General features: G+C 41.1%; 1 protein-coding gene across 6 annotated transcripts in view; it reads right to left on the reverse strand.

The window, feature by feature from the left end:
- The window catches only part of FILIP1 (filamin A interacting protein 1), a 167176-nt gene that overhangs the window by 7979 nt on the left and 138120 nt on the right, over positions 1-21077 (reverse strand). For 4 of the 6 annotated variants that reach the window (XM_074947995.1, XM_074948000.1, XM_074947999.1 and 1 more), the window contains 2 exons: positions 5481-8283; positions 696-917 (listed from right to left, as the gene is read on the reverse strand). In XM_074947995.1, the coding sequence (XP_074804096.1) occupies positions 711-917; positions 5481-8283 (3010 nt within the window). In that variant the 3' untranslated portion in view covers positions 696-710. Of the gene's footprint in view, positions 1-695; positions 918-5480; positions 8284-21077 lie in introns of those variants that run through there. The other 2 variants (XM_074947996.1, XM_074947997.1) reach the window with 1 other exon arrangement.

Consider the following 21077-nt stretch of genomic DNA (forward strand, 5'->3'; position numbering starts at 1 on the left):
CTAAATCGACACCGCTGCATTGCTCACAGCAGTGCCGATCTAGCCGAAAGTATAGACAAGCCCAAAGAAAGTAATTCCATTGACTTCCATGGGTTTTGGATCAGGCCCAAATGGTGGCTGTAACAAAAAATCAATTAGATCAGAGCTTTCCAAAGTGTAGTCTGTGAATCGCTGCTGATCCATAGAGAGATGGCTGGTCACATGGTCCTGGCTCTTCCTCTTTGTTTTTCTAGCTATGAGACTTCTTTAAAAGAAACCTAAAAATACATAGCTTTTCTAGCATTACTTCTCTAGGCAAGCAATGCTTTAGTTGTCTCAGGAATGTTAAGTGATCATGAAAAAGGAGGGAAAGTGGTCTATTTGATTGTGAATGAGATGGAAGGTGGTCCCATGAGACAATTTCTTAAGAAGTGGCCCACCCTATCAATACATTCAATAACCCCGAATTAGATCAATGTATAAGTGATGCTGCTCAGTCTGATTTCATTGTCTGCAAACATTATCAGCCTCCAAATAGCTTTTTAGCCCAGCATAGAAACAAAATTATATTGTTAAATTAAAGTCAAGACACACACACCTATTAGTTTGTTATGTTAAGTGACAGTTTCAGGACTTAATTAGTAAATGCAAACACCAGCAACTAACAGACCGGGGGTTGATTTCCATGGTAGCAGTAAAACCTGCACAACATACCCCCTTAGCCACTGCCCTCAGCCCTTCCCCCCGCCCAGGGAGGCAGAGCTGCTGGCTGAAGATTTCTTCAGTTCTATTTTCATAGACTGAGTCTCGGCACGAGGCTCGAATTTTGTCACATTTCCTGCTCCTGGGGCTGCCACTACTGGCTTTCCTGCTTTCATACCTTTTGACACAGGAATACGGGTGGGTGTAGGTCTCTGTGATGACCCATCCTGTCCTGTCTGCAAGAGAGAGAAAGGAAAGAAAAAGGATATAATTGTAAGCAAGATTTTTAGGATTTTTTCTTTAACAGATCCTAAATCTGTACAGTTCCTTATTTGTTTCTTCAAATTTTTAAAATATGCCTTGAAGCACCTATCCAGTGCACTGGGCACCACGAATGAAATATATCCACCCCAACCCAGGCCCTCCTTAACAAAGAGAGAGAAAAGATGGACTTTGCAAGCATGCCCAGAAGGTTAACAAATCTAGGCTCTTGTGTACTAGTGGTGGGGAGCAAGTTCCAAAATGGAGTACCCCTCACAAGGAATGCCCTGCCACGCAGCTCCCTTTCACTTTTCTTGGGAGGGTCCCAGTTTGAGTGCCTCGGCTACTCTCAACAGTGGCAGAAAATCACTGTCTAGGGCAACCAGGTCACTTTGGGCACCTAAATTATTTAATTAGTATTCAACTTTTGAATCAGGGCATCTCCTCTGGTATAAGGATGGTTGTGTTCTTTGCAGCATATTTAAATATTAGTGGCATGAAGCAAAACGAAAAGGTGAAGAAGACACTTCGTACCAGAACAATTACTGCACAATGGTGAATAGCATTCTAGAGACGGACCCAAAATGCAGAGGTCAGATCCAGACCTTAGTTTTCTGGTGTTCAGATCCAGTATTTTGGGTTGGCTCATTAGAGATGGGGATCAGGTACAAAGCTCTGGATCCATACTTTTCTAAAGTTTGGAGCCATTCAGATCCAGGGAATTGGCCTACTCTTTTATTTTTGAGAAAAGAGAGGAAAAGGAGAGAAAGTCTCTACTCTCTCACCTACATTAATGTAGACAAGACCAGCACCTCTACAGGAAGAGATGGACTAGAAACCTAATAGGTCTTTACTATTTCTTGTTCATCTGACAGGCCAATGCATTCTGCAGCAAAAGAATTTGGAAGCCATTTTTTGCCATAGAACTATAGGCCAGAATCTAACCATCATGTAGAGAAAACGTGCATAGCCTTCCTTCATGGTTGAGAACAAAACATAATGCAAGTGGTAAACTGATGCAGCATTGCACATCCATTGCCCTATTTATCTCAGTGGGCTGTTAAATTTGAAGCTTAATTAACAATATTAACTGCTTCACCACTGATCATTTTAAACAGAAAAAAAAATTAGTTATGGTCCTAATCCCAAAACTCCCAGAACACCTCCTCGAGTTCCAGAAGTCCCAGCTATCCTCCACCTAGAGGCTAAAATACTTCCAGGTTCCCTGACAATTTCTACATAGTAATTTTGCAGTGTGAAGACCAAGTCAGCAGCACACTGAAAACAGCAAATGTGGAAACAACATAGATGAAATTGAGTCAACAAAATAAACAGTGTTGGGGTCACTTTGTTGATTGTAGCATTTAGTTGCACATTACAAACCTTAGTTTAAAATAATCAAATGAATCTGCCACAGAATCTCCTCCCTGCTGCACCAGACTGCAGTAGAATCTAAGACCCCTGCCATAGAGTTTAGTTTCAAGTTGCCATGGAGCACACAGGGTCCTGTTTATACGTATGGAGCATTCCAAAAAGGAGGCAAACTACCACCATCCTTACCAGTCAATCAGCGCTCTCCATTACTTAATGTTCCAAGAACAGTACAAAACCACATGCATACATACACAAAATAAAATAAATGAAATCACAATTGGGACATTTGAATGCTGACAGACCGATGGGAAGCAAGCCATTTTCAACAATCAAAAGCAGTGTTTACAACAACATTTAAAGGAACTCACATTTTTATGTCAAAACAAGTAAGAACCATGGAACATTGTATGGCACAACATGCAAATACAGTCAATCGGAGTTGGAAAATATGTCAACATACCCTGGAGCCAAAATGACAAACATCCTGCACTCCCTGAAAGCATTCCCCGGTGTGTAAACATACAGCTATTAAATGAAGTAGCTGGAATGTCAGGCATTTCTTGAGTTTTAACGACACGTAAATTATTAACTGAAGATTCTGGCACTCTAGAGTTACTAGTTTCATGTCTAAAACACTCAAAAATCATTTTAAAGTATTTTGACTCTGCCCCACACCGTCCCCAAAGAGGCACACTAACACGTCGCTCAGATCACAGCGGACACCAGCTCAACACACAACTCCAAACACGTTTTCCCTGCTAAGTGAAGGGAAAATTAGCTGTATGCAGGTCCCCACTGTCTGGCCAATGTGACTGAATAAACATACAGACTGGGCTTCAAACAGCCTCAGCCAGTGCTGGTTCTAGGGGTGGGCAAGTGTGGTTGCCTTAGGTGCCAACTTCCAAGGTGTGCTGTACCCCTGTGCTGCTTGTATGTCTCTCTCTCTCTCTCTCTCTCTCTCTCTCCTCCCCTTTGCTGATTGGCCAGCTGTGGTGTTTTCCGGGGTTCAGCTGCTTATGGGGGGCATCTTAAACATTTTTTTGGTGGTTGGGAAAATGGCTAAAGCTGCTTCTGCCTTAACAGTGTCAGTTGTAGAGAACCTACAGTGCTGTCCCTTGGTATCATTTTGCAGGATGCAGTGTCCAGTTGGTTCCCTTCTGCCCCGCACGTTTGCAGGTGACTGCATTTTTTTCTGCTTTATGCAAATATACAGCATCAGCCAGAATTTGGCTCTCTAAACTTTTATGAAGTTAATGCAGGACACCTATAACTGCTACCTCATTAGGACTTGCAGAGTGAAGCTAAGCTGTTCTATTCCCAGAAGTACACACTAGTGGAACATTATAGGTACCCAGAACTAAATTTTAATGGAGGAATAAACATATGCAACTGCCAGGCTATTTACGCCCATAATGGTGGCTCACTGCAGAACAGGCAGACATGACTACAAGTATACTAGTCAAAGTGTTCACAATGAGGATGGTTGGTTAGTTTAAATAAACAGCAGTGATTTGGACTTTTTGAAAGGTTAGCATATTCTTAAGCAGGTTATAACACAAATCCTCTTGAGTGTATTTTATTACTATCTGAGAATGGCTATGTCACTTGCACATTATCTCTTGTAACATTTTTTAATATGTGAGTGGCAAAGTGGTACAGAGGGGGCAAGAACAGTCATAATGCAATAGAGAATTGGGTCCCAGGCCTATAAGAATGGCACAGAAGGTGTGTGGAACACACTGATGAGGAAATTACAGGACTGTTAATCATGGATTTTTGCGACTTGCATGAGTTAGCCAACCACATCAGCACTTCCAAGATGGTGTCTGTAATTTCATTCAAATTGAGCCTGCTGGAGGCACTTATATAGATTTTTGGAAAATAAAAATAGTTAGACAGACCAGAGGGGATGTCAATTAAAAAAAACAAACCCCTATGTCCTAAATGGCCCAGACATGAAATTACAGCCACCATCTTGGAATTTCACAGCTCAGGCAGGACTCCTAAAAATTACATGCTTGACCTTATAGAAATATCCTCCCTGTATAACTGGTGGTTCTGCAGAGTTTTGTGTGTCGTCCCCCCCCCCCCCCCCGCCATTTTATACAGTTAAGAAAAAGTTAAAACCATGGCAAATCCGTCATAAAACAGACAAGAGCCAGGAACTTCAGAATTAAATCTCTCACTCTGTTCTTTAAAAAGAAAAGGAGTACTTGTGGCACCTTAGAGACTAACCAATTTATTTGAGCATAAGCTTTCGTGAGCTACAGCTCACTTCATCGGATGCATACTGTGGAAAATGTAGAAGATTTTTTTATACACACAAAGCATGAAAAAATGGGTGTTTACCACTACAAAAGGTTTTCTCTCTGGATTTGTGCTGGAAATGGCCCAACTTGATTATCATACACATTGTAAGGACAGTGATCACTTTAGATAAGCTATTACCAGCAGGAGAGTGGGGTGGGGGCAGAGAAAACCTTTTGTAGTGGTAAACACCCATTTTTTCATGCTTTGTGTGTATAAAAAGATCTTCTACACTTTCCACAGCATGCATCCGATGAAGTGAGCTGTAGCTCACGAAAGCTTATGCTCAAACAAATTGGTTAGTCTCTAAGGTGCCACAAGTACTCCTTTTCTTTTTGCGAATACAGACTAACACGGCTGTTACTCTGAAACTCTGTTCTTTATTCACCCCACTGGGTATTGTATTGCTACATACATCATATCAATTAGTTGAGAGCTATACACTAGCTAAGCACAATGGACTAAGTTAAGAACTGACACCTACAAAAAATAGAAGCAGGGTTTCTCTCCGCATTGCCCCCTCTTCCTCTCTGTCCACCTCCCCCAACCACCATAGGAAAGTTTACAGCACCATCATTCTCTCATTTCCTACAGCTTTGCAAGAGCTTCCTCATAAGGCTCACCTCAAGTGATTATAATGAGACAATGCCAAAATGGACCATTTAAAACACAACAGGGCAAATTCTGCTCTAGTTATCCCAATTGAAATCCAGAATAACTCCAGTGAAATCAGTAACATTAACAGTTTTTTGCAACTGTTCTTCTACAAGGCGGTCTCACAGCAAGTCCATTTTATGGCTTCCCATCTCCCCACCATGAGTCTGGGCAGATATCCCATGGAATTCTCTGTTACTTACCACTGATTGTGTTCCTCGTGTGGATGATGTTGTAACTGGAGTTATAGTTATGGTACTTGTCACTTTGCTTGCTCCAGGCCTGGAGGAGAAATGGTTCCTGGGGGAACGAAGGACGGTACCAGTCATAACCTCCTTTTCTGCTGCAACATTAATTGGTCTGACTGTTATCACAGGACTGGCTCCCTCAGAAGCAGCACCAGGGGAGCGTTTAAACTGAGAACCTAAGTGAATGTGAATTTTGTTGTCCTCTGTTGTTATAATGTTGGCATTGGCATTGTACTTCCGGATTGGGGTTGGGACAGTTTGTTTTTCTGGTGTTACTTTGAAAACAGCCCTTCCCATGGTCATATCCTGCAATTCTGGAGAGACAGAGATTTCTGCTGGTGCTGCAGACGTAGATACTGTCATTATCTGAATTGGGGACGTGGGTCTTTCCATGAAAGGAGCTCTCCCTCCATCTGAGGACTTTTCTCTGGAGAATGTAGTTATAGTAACAGGTGACATAGCACGCTCTGGGCCCACTGAGCTCTCACCACCTTTTCCTTTTTGAGACACATTTGGAGAGGGAATGATGGTAATCCGTGGCTTCTGATTTCCCAAGGTTGGAATGACAGTGGTGCTTGAAAAGAATTCCTCAGATGTTGGGCTAGTTATCTCCAGAGTAGCTGTACTATTCTCATGATCTGGAGTCACCCGAATATGAAGAGGTTGCCCCTGCTTTGGGGAAAGGACAACCTCTCCAGGATGTCCAGGGCCACCATGTGTTCGGGCTCCTTTATCATGAGCTGCCTGGGACACATTCTCTCTTTTTCTCATCCATGGTATCCAGGATTTCCTCATTGCAAGCTCATTTGCTGCTGGGGGATACCTGTCAAGCACAGATGAGCGCTCTATGGGTTTTTTCAGCCCTACCTGTCGCAGATTACTCATGATGTGATTTTCCTCTTGGAAGGATTTCCTTATAAACACGGCTGGGGTTTCTTCTTCTGCTGCTTCACTGCTTACTGCATCAGTCTGCACCCCAGTGGATGTCACAGGAACATCTACCATTCTTCTACCATTCATACTGGGTCTGAGGACACGACTGTAACGCTTAGAAAGCTCTAACTCTTTTGTTAAGTTCAGGACTTCCTGACCCATATTTTTGTTTTTATCTTCTTCTTCCATAAATCTTTGCTGAAGAACGGAATAATCAACCTGGAGCTGGGAAAGCTGGTCTTCTTTGTTCATCAGCTCATGAATTTTTTCCTTAAGAGCTTGCACTTCTGCTTTCAAATCTCTGCTTTTAGCTTCTTCTAACCGAAATCTATGCCTCAACTCTGCTTCCTGACTCACCACTTCACCCTTCTCTATTGCTTTGTTTTTGGCAATCTGGAGCTTCATTTCCTCCAGTTGTTGAGAAAGGAAGTTAGCTTTGTTCTGCTCAGTCCTAAATTTCTGCTCCAGCTGATCATATTCATCCTCTGTCTTCATCAAGTCTCCTTCAACCACTTCCAATTGTTTGAGACGTTTTTTCAGTCTTTCAATTTCAGTGGTTAGTTCTTTAATCTTGTTGTCCTCATGATAAGCAAGTTCTGGTCCTTTTCTGGCTCGACCTCTTGCTATTTCTCTTTCTACTTCCTCTATACCTTCAATTCTTTTCTTTAACAAATCAACTCTACAACTCAGTTCAGAGGATTTTTCTTCTTCACTTTTCAGTTTCCCAATTAACTCATCTCTTTCCTTTGTTAAACTGGACACTTTTTCCTCCATTTCAGTTTTCAGTTTCAAAAGCTTCTTACTTTCATCTATTAGTTTCTCAGTCACATCCATAACTTTACCTTGTTCCACCTTAACATTTTTGTTCAGACCTTCAATTTTTCTTTCTTCCTGCTTTATTTTTTCCATCATATTTTTTCTTTCATCCACCAGCATGACAGTAAATGACTTCAGCTTGGTAAGGTCCTCCTTTAAGCTTAGTTCAGCTTTTTCCAACTTACTTTCTGAAGATTCAAGATCTTTCACTCGAGTCTTCACCATGTCCAACTCACTTATTAAGTCTTTGGTTAAATTCTTTTCTTTCTCCAGATTTAAGTGCAACTGGGTACATTCAGACTTACTTTTACTAAAAGCCTCTTCCAGCTTCTCCAGTTCTGACATTCTCTTCTGCAATTTTTCCACTTCAAGTTTCAGCTCTTTGCTATGATGTTCTTCCTCTTGCAGTTTCTTTTTCAGCTCTCTACACTGGGATTCAGTTTTTGTGATCTCCTCATCTTTGCCTTCCATTTCAAGTACACGCTTGCGTAGGTTTTCCACTTCAGCCATCAAGCTAGAGTTTCCACATTCTCCTTTTGCTATTTTATCTCTTAATTCCTGAAGTTCTTCCTCAGCCTTTTGAAGATTTTTGTTAGTTTCTTCTAGCTCCTCAATTCTACGAGTCAAACCAACCAGCTTAAGTCTCAGCTGTCTATTATGTGACTCTTGATTACCCAGTTTAGCGGTCATCTCCTCATGCTCTTGAGAAAACGATAATGTCTTGTGTTCAAGTTCTGCTTCTAACTTAATCAATTTTTGTCCATCTTCTTTTGTTTTTGAACTAATAACTTTAAGCTTTTCTTCTTCTTCCTTTAGTTTCTGAGCAAGATCTTGTATTTTCTGACTTTGCTGACCAAGTTGTTCAATATGCATTTGTCTCTCATCCACCAGCATGAGTGCAAATGACTTGAGTTTGACCAGTTCGTCTCTCAGTTTATTGAGTCTCTTTGTATGTTCTTTCTCCTTACGGGCTTGATAGATTTTTTCCTGTTCAAGAAGCTTCTTTAACCTGAAAAAAATGGAATAAATACATTATTCAAGTGCAATTTTCCCTTTACATTTCAAGTTTCAGCCACATTTTCTACAGGTTTTCATGTTTGCTTTAGTGTCCAAGAGCACTCTTTCAACACTTGGTTCCATATAAGTCTCCCAAAGCACAGTTATTTAAATTAGGAAGCTTACTGGAAATCACACAGAATCATTGAGTATCCTGAAAACAAGTGTCAGGTGTAAGACTTTATCCTCCCTACATATTTTTCCCTTTATCTGGGTGTAAATACATTATTTCAGATTTCCTCTTTAATCCAATATATATGTGGCATCATTCAGTTGCAGAATATGTTATTTTCAGTTGCAGAGGTGACAAAGAAGATTTTAACATACAGCTTTGAACTGAACTATTCTAAATGTATTTCTCCATCATCATCCCACCTGAAAAAGTGTACAGTTTACTCAACAGGACATATCTATAGATTTACTGTCCCATTTATACTGTGCCTACTTTATAAGATGGAAGCCTCATTACTTTGTTGTACATGCAAGAATGCGTGAAATGAGATCAGAATTGAGTGAGTAGCTTCAAGCAGCCAGGCTTCACCAGATCAACACTGGTCAGAAGTGAAATAGCGGAACAGAAGTACAGGATGTCAGAACTCGGTCACCATCTAGACATTGCAGCAGTGGAAAATTAATATAAAAATAAGTTTGTCTGCTTAATGACTGCTACGTTAAAGACTTAAAAGTGTTTATTTTCCTGGGCTCAATTCCACATACAACACAGTACACAACTGGTACCACTCTACTGACTGCGAGGATCAGACTGATCAAAGCTTTGGCTATAACACAAATTCTCCACTTGACATACAGAAACTAGAGAGCAATTGAATTTTCTGACATTTCACAGAATGTAAAGGCTGATATATGAACTAGATCTATTATTATCAGAAAAATGATTTAAATCTGTCTTATGTGCAATGATGCTTTTCCAGCCCTATTCATATAACATTTCAAAGCAGAAACAAAGCACAGTTTTATACATTTTAGGCTTGTGCTTTAAATCCAGAACACACAGATATCAACATAGAAAGTGCTAGTGCATTATTTAGCAGAGATTTGTAAAAGAGATGTTTTTCCACCGATATAAAGAGTTACTGTTGTTGTAGGGATATTTGTTGCCATAAATTTAGGAGTACTGCTGTAAAAAAAGTAACAATATTGTTTTAAAGAAGAAGATACAGATATGTTTACACAAATTACTGGGAAACTACATACTGTTCAATCCATTATCAAAGTACTCTGAGTTCCCATATGAAGATCCATCCAACAATACAAATTCATTTGCTTTCTTCAATCTATATCCAAAACATTTTAACCCTTCACAACCAAGTGAAGAGCTAATTTATCTGAACCTTGATTTAATAGCAAGAACTACATTAACTTGGTTGCCAGTGACAATTAATGTCTCACTCCTGATTCCATGGGGATCAAAAAAGACCAGGAACTGGGATAAAAAGCCATAAGAAAGGGGAGGGAAGCCAGAACACTGAAGGATGCACTAGGCAGGGGAGGCGAGTGTCAAAGAGTGTGACTGAATGAAAGGGTGGGATGGGACGTGGGTGGAAGAGGAGACTAGCAACGTTAGAAATGGAATTCATTGTTGGCTCAGGAGGAAAGGCAACAGTGGGAGCAGCAATTATCAGTGAGGCTACGTTTTAACCATGAGTATTTTTAGTAAAAGTCACAGACAGGTCACGGACAGTAAACAAAAATTCACGGCCCGTGACCTGTCCATGACTGTTACTAAAAATACCAGTGAATAAAACTTGGGAGGTCTGCCCAGAGGCCCCACGAGTGCTGGGGGAGGGCAGGCCAGCTGCTTGCGGGGGTTGGGGGAAGGGCGGCATGTGGGCCGAGACCCCCGCTGGTGATAGGGGAGCACGGGCGGCAGTGCATGGCCCAGGACCCCCGCTGGTGCTGGGGGGGGAGGTAAAGGGGGGTTGGCGGGGCCAGCAGGCTCCCTACCTGGCTCTGCACCTCCCCCCCAGCAGCAATAGAGTTTGGGTGTGGGACGGGGCAGAGGGTTGGGGCACGGGATGGGGTGAGGCAGGATCTGGGTGGCGCTTACCTGGGGGGCTCCCTGGAAGTGGCAACATCCCCCTCACTCAGCTGCTAGGTGGAAGCATGGCCGCCTCCACCTGCAGGCACCGCCCCCGCAGCTTCCATTGGCCACGGTTCCCAGCCAATGGGAGGTGTGAAGTCAGCGCTCTGGGTGGAGGCAGCATGCAGAGCTGCCTGCCCATGCCTCCGCCAACTAGCTGAGCAAGGGGTATGTTGCTGCTTCTGGGGATCCCCCCAGGTAAGTACCACCCAGAGACCGACTCACCCTGTCCCGTGCCACACCCAAACTCTGCTGCTGGGCACAAAGGCGCAGTGGCCTGAGACTGCCCCAGCAGTGGCCAGTGCACCTGATGCAGGGGCTGCCTGAGCTGTCCCTGAGCCAGGTGCACCGACTGCTGCAGAAGTCACAGAGGTCACTGAAAGTCACGGAATCTGTGACTTCCGTGACCTCCGTGACAAACTTGCTGCTTTAACCATCAGGTATAGGATGCTGTAGCACATAGCACAGAGAAATGGGAAGGGGAAAGAGAGGGGAAAATCAGGGTAGCTAGCAGAAGATAAAAGAAAATATACCAGGAACGGGAGTAAATCAGTTTGTCTGTTGCAGCCCCTAAGAGATGTGAAAAAATTAAGTGGAAAAAAAAGAAGATCCCCAAGCAACATGCACTATCTTTATACGTTCTAGGAAATTGTGCATAGGATGGCACTACCAACACCAACCTCCGGACTGCAAATTTCTTAACAAACAAGAACTGATGAACTAAGCTCTTATAAGGTCAGGTAAGCAAAAAGAACTGTATCCTTGAAAACTCTCAGGCCCCTTTTCCCCAAAAAGTTAATTTAAAACAGCCTAGGTGTTTGAATTACTGACATTCAATTAAGATGCACATCCCCTCTGAATCTGGCTCAGTGTAAATTAGATTCATGAGAACATAAAAATTGGTTCAGACCAATGGTCCATCTAACCCAGTATCCTATCTTCCAGCAGTGGTCAGTGACAAATGCTTCAGAGGAAATGAACTGAACAATGTAATAATTGAATGATCCATCCCATCGTCCAGTCCCAACTTCAGGTAGTCAGAAGTTTCGGGAGACCCAGAGCAGGGGGTTACATCCCTGCCCATCCTGGCTAATAACCATTGATGGGCCTATCCTCCATGAACTTATCTAATTCTTTTTTTAACCCTGTCATACTTTTGGTCTTCACAACATCCTCTGGCAATGAGTTCCACAGTTGACTGTGTCTTGTGTGAAGAAATACTTCCTTATGGTTGTTTTAAATTTGCTGCCTATTAATTTCATTGGGTGACCCCTAGTAATGCTATTACATACAGGGGTAAATAACACTTCCTCATTCACTTTCTCTACATCATTCATGATTTTATAGACCTCATTCATATCCCCCTTTCTCTTTTCAACCTGAACAGTCACAGTCTTTTTAATTTTTTTCTCATCGAGACGTTGTTCCATATCCTAATCACTTTTGTTGCCCTTGTCTGTACTTTTCCCAATTCTAATATATCTTTTTGAGATTGGTGACCAGAACTATGTGCAGTATTGAAGTTGTGGCCATAACATGGATTTATGTAGTGGCATTATGACATTTTCTGTTTTATTATCTATCCCTTTCCTAATCATTCCTAACATTCTGTTAGCTTTCTTGACTGCTCCTGCATATTGAGCGCATGTTTTCAGAGACTTATCCACAAGGACTCCAAGATCTCTTTCTTGAGTGGAAACAGCTAATTTAGACCCCATCATTTTGTATTTATAATTGGGATTACATTTTCCAATTTGCATTACTTTGCGTTTATCAACATTGAATTTCATCTGCCATTTTGTTGCCCAGACAACCAGTTTTGTGAGATTCCTTTCTAATTCTTCACAATCAGCTTTGGACTTAACTATCTTGAGTAATTTTATATTGTCTACAAACTTTGCCACCTCATTGTTTGTTTACCCCTTTTTCCAGATCACTTCTTAATATGTTGAATAACACTGGTCCCCTACAAATCCTTGGAGGCCTCTGCTATTTTCCTATCCACTGTGAAAAGTGACAATCTATGTCTACCCTTTGTTTCCTATCTTTTAACCAGTTACTGATCCATGAGAGGACCTTCCCTCTTATTCCACTTTGCTTAAGAGACTTTGGTGAGGGACCTTTTCACAGGCTTTCTGGAAGTCCAAGTACACAATATCAGTGGAATAAGTCTTGTCCACAAGTTCTCTGACCTCCTCAAAGAATTCTAATAGATTGGGGAGGCGTGATTTCCTTTTACAAAAGTCATGTTGATTCTTGCCCAACAAATCATGTTCACTCATAATTCTATTCTTTACTATAATTTGTCTGGTACTGAAGTTAGGATTGCCTCTGGAACTTTTTTTTAAAAAGTGGCATTACATTAACTATCCATCAGTGATCTAGTATTTAAGAAATATATATTGCAGTTAATAGTTCTGCAATTTCATATTTCAGATCCTTAAGAACTCTTAGGTGAATACCCTTTAGTCCTACTGACTTATTACTGTTTAATTTACCAATTTGTTCCAAAACCTTCTCTACTGAGAACTCAGTCTGGGATAGTACCTCAGATTTTCACCTAAAAAGAATGGCTCAGGTGTAGGAATCTCTCTCACATCCTCTGCAGTTAAGACGGATGCAAATAATTCATTAGCTTCTCCACAATGGCCTTGTCTTCTTTGAGTGCTCCTTTAGCCCCTCGATTGTCCAGTGGTCCCACTGATTATTTGGCAGGCTTCCTACTTCTGATGTACTAAAAAAAATTTTGCTGTTAGTTTTTTTGTCTTTTGCTAGTTGTTCTTGAAGTGCTTTTTTGGCCTGCCTAATTATACTTTTACACTTGACTTGAGAGAATTTATATTCCTTTCTATCTTCCTCAGTCGGATTTGTCTTCCAATTTTTAAAGGATGCCTTTTTGTCTCTAACTGCCTCTTTTACTCCGCTGTATAGCCATGCTTTGGTTTTTTTTGTTCCCTTACTATTTTTTTTATTATTTGGGGAATACATATAATTTGAGACTCTATTATGATGTTTTTTAAAAGTTTCCATGCAGCTAACAGACATTTCACTCTTGTGACTGTTCCTTTTAATTTCCATTTAACTAGCCTCCTCATTTTTGCATAGCTCCCATTTTTGAAGATAATGCTAGTGTGGTAGATTTCTTAGCATTTTCCCCCATACAAGGATGTTAAATTTAATTACATTATAGTCACTATTAGAGTGATTCATCTATATTCACCTCTTGGACCAGATCCTGTGGACCACTTAGGACTAAATCAAGAATTGTCTCTCCACTTGTGGGTTCCAGGACCAGCTGCCCAAGAAGCAGTAATTAACGATGTGTAGAAATTTTATCTCTGCATGCCATCCTCAGGTGACACATTCCCAGTCAACATGGGTATAACTGAAACCCCACAATATTATTGGGTTGTCTGTTTTTGTAACCTCATTAACCTCCCTAGGGATTTCACAATTACCATCACCATCCTTGTCAGGCGGTCAGTAGTATATTCCTACTGCTATAGTCTTATTATTCAAGCACGGAATTTCTATCCATAGAGATTCTCTGGTACTGTTTGATTCATTTAAGATTTTTATTATATTTGACTCTATTTTTTCACATACAGTGCCACTCTCCCACCAGTGCCACCTTTTCTGTCATGCCTATATATTTTGTACTTTGATAATCAATGGGACATGGTAACATCAAAGTTCCACCAATTTTCTATGATGCCTATTATCTCAATATTCTCACTTAATTCCAGGCATTCAAGTTCATGCAGTTTAGTATTTGGACTTCTTGCATTTGTATGCAAGCGCTGATAAAATGTATCAGTATTTAGTTAGCTGTGTTCATGTGATGTAATTGGCTGGGGCTCTCTCATTTGACTGCTTCTCTTCAACTTCTACCTGTACTTAATCAACTTCTATCCTCTCCTCTTTAATATGATATAGAGAATCCTCGTTAATAAATCCTCCCCTAAGCGATGCATCTGTCTGAACTGCACGCTCCTCAGCATTTGTTGGCTTTCCCCCAGTCCTTAGTTTAAAAACTCCTCTATGACCTTACACCAAATATTTGAATGAGCATAAAGGAAACTAAATGGGTGTCCAGTACATACCAAAGAACAAGAAAAAAGTAGAATGGATGATACTTTAATTTACTCCCTCTTTCACCGTCCTGTTATTTTCTTTTTTCCTCTTTATGAGTTACTCTAGTTAGACAAGTTTTCAGTAGGATTCAGTAGGCAAAATTTAAAGGCAACACACAGGGAGGAGATGTAAGTTAGTTTTGGTAGGTGGGTACCAGTCTAAGGGCATTTAATGGTATGTCTACACACTATGGAGACTATACTGGCATAGTTGTAGCTATGTTCACATAACCTTGTAGAGTACATGCAGCCTACACCCATGGAAGTGGTCTTTCCATTGGTGTTGGAACACCACCTCCTTGAATGATGGCAGCTACATCAATGGAAGTATTCTTCCATTGATGTAGCTATGTTGCCCTGGGGATTAGGTTGGAATAGTTATACCAAATGGGGTGTTTAATAATGGCTGCCAAAAAAATCCCCCCCCATCCAAATTTATAAAAAACCAAAATGACAACCACACTAACCATTGCACTTGTTCTAGTCAACATCCATCTGTCCTCTGGGGAAAAAACCAGGCCCCTTTTAGAGTATTGCAAATTGGGTTCCCAAAAATCAATCCTCAGTTTTGAAAATCTTGACCTAAATGAATTTGCTTCAACTATACACTTGCTTCTTGCATTCATTTCTCACTAATATCTGAATAAACAACCTTTACTGGCATAAATATTCACAGAAGAGGTGTCAAAGTCACATGGACAAATATTAGCAGAAATTAAGTATTTGCATCAGAAGTCCTTGCACACGCCAGGAAAGGTCATGTGACTTATCTGATTACTCACAGCTGACCAATGCAGTACAATCCACAATGTATTTTTAAATAGCAAGAAGATTATGACTTTCTTGAGGTTGATATTAAAACAGCAGAAACAACAGCTAGCCTTGTTGTGTAATTTGTTATAGATTATTCTCCATGATCTAGTTTTCTGAGACTGTTGGAAAAGGACTGAATGGACATGGAGATTAAACTACGCTAACAGGTGCTGTATCCAGGTTGTGTGTGTCAAGTTAGAGCGTCATCCGACAAAGATAAAGAATCACAGAAAGTGTCACTTCTAACACTGAACAAGGAATTTTATTAGCAAAGCCTATTATTCCCAAGGCTACTCCATCTCTCTCTGCAGTATTCAAGAGTTTCTGCCTAGAACTTTCCCCATACTCCCACTGATGGGCTTCCTGCTGTGTTTTTAAAAACATAGGATACCTACTTTCACTGAGGGTTATGTAAAAACTCTTTTCCTTTACTTATGAAGCCATGGTATAGTGCTGCCAACTCTCACTATTTTATCATGACTCATAATATTTAGTGTTATTCTTAAACACCCAGCTCCTGGAGTCATACAAATATGTGAGAACTTGAGCTTTCATTTAAAAAAAAGAAAGAAATAGTATGTTTCTAGTCCTCAGAGTTGCAGAGAAAAGCTTGGAAATGTGACCCCCACATATCCTAAAGGTTCAAAAATCAGAAGGCAAATAAAAAGAACCAAAATGGTGGGGTTTTTTTGTTTTTTTTTTAAATCTCATGATTTCTAAGCCAGTCTCATGGTTTTTGCATGCCTGACCCCTGATTTTCCAATGCTTATGGTCAGGGCTGGCTCTACACTTTTTGCCACCCCAAGCAGTGCGCCGGATTGCCACCCGAAGAAGGAAGCTGCCACCAAATTGCTGCCGCGGGACTGTGAGGATACAAGCTGCCACTGAATTGCCGTCACGGCGAGAAAACCCAAGCCGCCCTAATGACGCACGGACGCCCTAATGACTGCTCCTTTAAGATTGCGGCCCCAGGCACCTGCTTGGCCCTGCTTGGGGTTTGATAGTACTGGCCATCTGTCAACAATTGTGTATGCCAATTAATCTGCTAAGCAGAGTTAGAACCGTAACTGGAAACTATTAATAATAAAGCTCCTTACAGAAAGAACTGTTTATTAAGATAGAAGGGAAGTTGGGGATGAGATCCAGGAGCAGAGCCACGCAGGTAAGCTGGCACTGCCATTGTTATGCCATCCCTACTCAGAAAGCACTACTATTTCTGGGGCAGTCAGGCTTGAACCTTTCACAAACAGTACAGCTACTTTTAAAGAATTAATGTTACAGTACTTCTGTATGAATGAATGAATTAGTGAGTGTGTGCATTTTTACAAGTGTAGTGTTGGACCTTCAGAGCACTTAACTCTGTCTCTATAACTCTGTTATTATATATATATATGTGACAAATTTGCAGGAGTCTAGTATGGAATATGGTGCAATCCCAACTGGCAAACTGGTACATGATTAAGGTCTGGCAGTTGGGACTGAGATTTGATGGGCAAGTGTATCAATCTACAAGGTTTAGTGCAGACAGAGGTCTTCTTTCATCTGGGCCCCTAACACTCATACGATGAAGAACAGGTGAAAGGGGAAATAGGCTGCTGGACCTAATCTCTTATATAGTAGCAAAATAGGGGAAGCTCAGTGAGGGTTTCTTAGTTGGAATCTGCATTGGACTTGGTCTGCTGGGTGGTTTTACTCTCCTTGTAATGCTGATTGGTTTATGGAAAAAATAAAGTTACAGCCTTAGTTTACCCACATATTGTTGTCCTATGTCTTTTTCCTGCATCTGTCAAGTTCAATCTTTGACACACAAACATGGAACCCCACAATGCCATTTTCCTAGAGTCGCTTTTCAGAGTAGAGCTGGACTTCAACATTCATTACGTATTACAGGTGGAGAAAACATTTTTTAAAAGGACAGTGCAAGTGTGTCACCTGAAGAGTTTAGAGTAGAGTTGTTATGGAGATCTAGTTTACATGGGACTTACTTTGTTTGGACACCAGTAAGAGAAATACTGGAACCTCAACCAATATCGAGGGCCAATTTTGGCTGATGGAGGTGAGGAAAAAGGCCAGAGGGATTTCATTCAGTTGGCTGGTTGGTTCACAATATAGACAGGGAGAAACACTGTTCTTTGCTTCACTGAAACACATCAAGACTATTGCTGTTCATACAGTATGAGTACTTCAATACCAAGCAGTCAACTGCTGCTTATTACACAGCTAAATATAGCTAACAATAGATATAATGGACTGACAACTGAAGGTCTTCTTAAACAGCCAATCTGTTATCCTTTAAAACAGTGACAACCAAGTTTCTTTTGGTGTAGTTCACCTAATACATATGAATTCTTTTCTCTCAAATATATTGAAGATTTCAAAACAAACGTAAATTTTTAAAATCTTTCTGTGCTTTATAACTTCCAACCAATCCTTCTCCGAAGTGTGCATAGAATAAAAACATCATTCTGATCTAAAACATATGGAAAGTTTCTGCTTCAATAGCCATAGGGGCAATTTTACAATGTCATGCACAAATTTGAAATTTACTAAACGTACTTTGCAATGGATGGTGAATAAAAACCGATAATGATAGTTAGCACTTAGAGTCAATATGAGAACCTAGATAAATTTATAAGCCAGGATTTTCAGAAGTGACTAGCAATTTTAGGTGCCCAACTTGAGATAATTTAAAACTCCTGATTTTCAAAGGGAAGGTGCTCAGCAGTCTCTAAAAATCAGGCCCCTTTAGGGTGTTTCAAATTGAGCATCCAAAAATTCAAGTATCCCAAATGACTTTTGAAAATCGTTATAATAGATTATATTGCACTTTTCATTTTTATGTCTCACGGTACTTTATAATGCTGGGTAAACATCATTAACTTCATTATACAGATGTGGAGATCTGGGGCACAGAGTAAAGTAATTTGCCCACGCAAATCAATGGCAGCACCAGGAATAGAACCCCCAGTTCAGTCGGATAATGGATAGCGTCAGAGGAGGGAGAAACTGTGTAAGCTCTTTGGAGCAGGCACCGTTTTTCAGTTCTGTTTGTATAGTGCCTAGCACAAGGAGGACATGGCACAATGGCGTTAGTGGAGCTCCTAGGTGCTCCCGCAATGCAAAGAAGAAAAAATAATAAATTTCAGAATTACTGTTAAAGGATAGAAATACACACTTTAGCTATTTACGTTTCTAACACTGAAAACATCTGATGTTAGTATATTACGTTTCCTGTGGTTTGTGAATGGTGGGGGCATGTATATAAATAAAAATTCAAATCTATAGAGTAAGTTATTATGAAGATGAAGCCAGCTAATGAAAGCCATCTTCCTCTTTGAGGGGGCCTATTGCACCAGCTTACACCACTCCTGCCAGTCACACAACAATCTTGAGGAAGCACCAGGAAAGCAAGCTCCTTTTTCCTGTCTTTCAACTTGAGCCACAGAGCCAGAGGGTATGTCTACGCTGCAGTTACAAACCCAGGGCTGGCCCAGGGGACTCAGACGTTTGAGCTTGGTCTGCAGCCTGAGCTCTGGGGCTTTCCCACCTTGCAGGGTCCTAAAGCCTGGGCTCCAGCCCAAGCCCGAATGTCTACACCGCAATTAAACAGCCCCTTAGCCTGAGCCCCGTGAGCCCAACTCAGCTGGCACAGGTTTTAATTGCAGTGTTGTCATACAGGGAGTTTGTTTCTGCAGGAGCACTTGAGAGGCCATGCAACTCATTGTTTCCAGTTAGAACAGGGGTAGGCAAAAAACTGGCCCGCGAGCTGCACCACGCAGCTAGGCCCTGCTCCGGTGCTCCAGCTGGGGCGCAGGGTTGGGGGCCGCACCATGCGGCTCCGGGAAGCCACAGCATGGCCCACTCTGGCTCCTACTTCAATGGCCCCCTCTGGCACTCCAATGGGAGCTGCAGGGATGGTGCCTATGGATGGGGCAGCATGTAGAGCCGTCTGGCCGCACCTCCACGTAGGAGCCAGAGAAGGGACATGCCACTGCTCCCGCACCCCTGCCCCAGCCCTGATCCCCCTCCAAACCTCCAAACCCCTCAGTCCCAGCCCAGAGACCTTCCTACACCCCAAACTCCTCATCCCCAGCCCCACCCCAGAGCCCGCACCCCCTCCCATACCCCAAGCCCAATTTTGTGAGCATTCATGGCCTGCCATACAATTTCTATTCCCCAATATGGCCCTCGGGCCAAAAAGTTTCCCCACCCCTGAGTTAGAAAGTTAATTGCCCATCAAACCTTGTTAAAGAACACCTGAGTAGAATTTTTTTTTCAATTAAAAATGTATATGTTTTAAATAAAGCAATTCCTTCCCTACTTTATTCATGCTTAAATTACACAAATGATTTTGGAGAAGATATTATTTCATAGGTCACTGGGAAATCCTCTAATTGTCATCCAGATTGAGAGTGTGTGTGGTGGGGGAGGGGGTTGGGGTGTGTAGTGATTCCTAGATATTTAAGAACATTCACTAGTTTTGAGTACCTCCATTTTTGGATGCACATCTTGAGACACCTAGGCCCCGATTTGCATAGATTCTGAGCACCCACAATTCCAGTGAAAGTTAATGAAAGGTGCTGGGGCTCAGTGTCTTCCTGGGAAACAAACAACTAAATCCGTCCTACTATTAAAGGGGATACTCCAGAATATATGAAGGCACACAAAATTAGTGGACATTTTTGAAATTTTGGGGTTCAACCTCTCCCCCAAGTCCATATGAACTGACAAAGAGAAGAGAATGAATTAAATATATTTGTATTAATTCCTTTTCTTGCTAGTCCCTGAAATTCCAACACCATCTAGCACAAGGAAAAGGGAAGGTATGTTGCAATTATCTTGATACAGAATATTTATGAACAGCTGTTCAATTTAGCAAATTATAAATTGCATAAAAAAGTAAAGGTTCATTAAATATGTGATCACCAATGCTGGTAATCTATGGAAAAATGTTACCTGCATCATAAAATTAAAGCATAGACTATGTATGCTAAACTAACTGTTCAATCATGTATTTAGCTGTGACACTTTGAGTACATTTCCCAAATCTGAAGAGCTTTGTGTAGCTCGAAAGCTTATCTTTTATTGGACCAACTTCTGTTGGTGAGAGAGACATTACCTCACCCATCTTGTCTATCATAGGAAAACCACACATTACAAATTTCTGAGAAGTGACTGTGTTCAATGAAATCAGACTTGTACATTAATAATTTTGGCCCTGTGGAACTTCACAACCATTATCAACTTAGAGAGCAAAACTCATTTCCTTTATTTAGGAGGCTACACTCTGCTGACCTGAGACAGCAACAATAGGTTTTTGTTTTTTTCTTCCTTCTTTTGGAACTTGCTAGCTGACAGTTTCAGTTTTATTTATTTATTATTAAAATCACATTTGGTTAACATGGCTCATCACTCTTAACTTGTCCCCTCCTCTTTGAAACTGCGCACTGAGTAAGCTCACTATTTAGAGCAATTACACTTATTAGCTCCAATGCCTTGCCAGCTTTCCAAACTCCTTATTCACTTCAGAAAAGAACCAAGGATCTTCAAACAAACAAACAAACAAAATTGTTCAGTATGCAAGGTAATACTCCAAATACTCAATAGCACTTTACCCTGATTTTTTTTTTCCTTCTGGCTTTAAAAGAAATCATAAATTAAAAGATACAGAATTGCAGCATAGGTCAGAAAAGGATGTGG

The sequence above is a fragment of the Natator depressus genome, chromosome 3 (assembly GCF_965152275.1).
Source record: "Natator depressus isolate rNatDep1 chromosome 3, rNatDep2.hap1, whole genome shotgun sequence".
NCBI classification, from domain to species: domain Eukaryota; kingdom Metazoa; phylum Chordata; order Testudines; family Cheloniidae; genus Natator; species Natator depressus.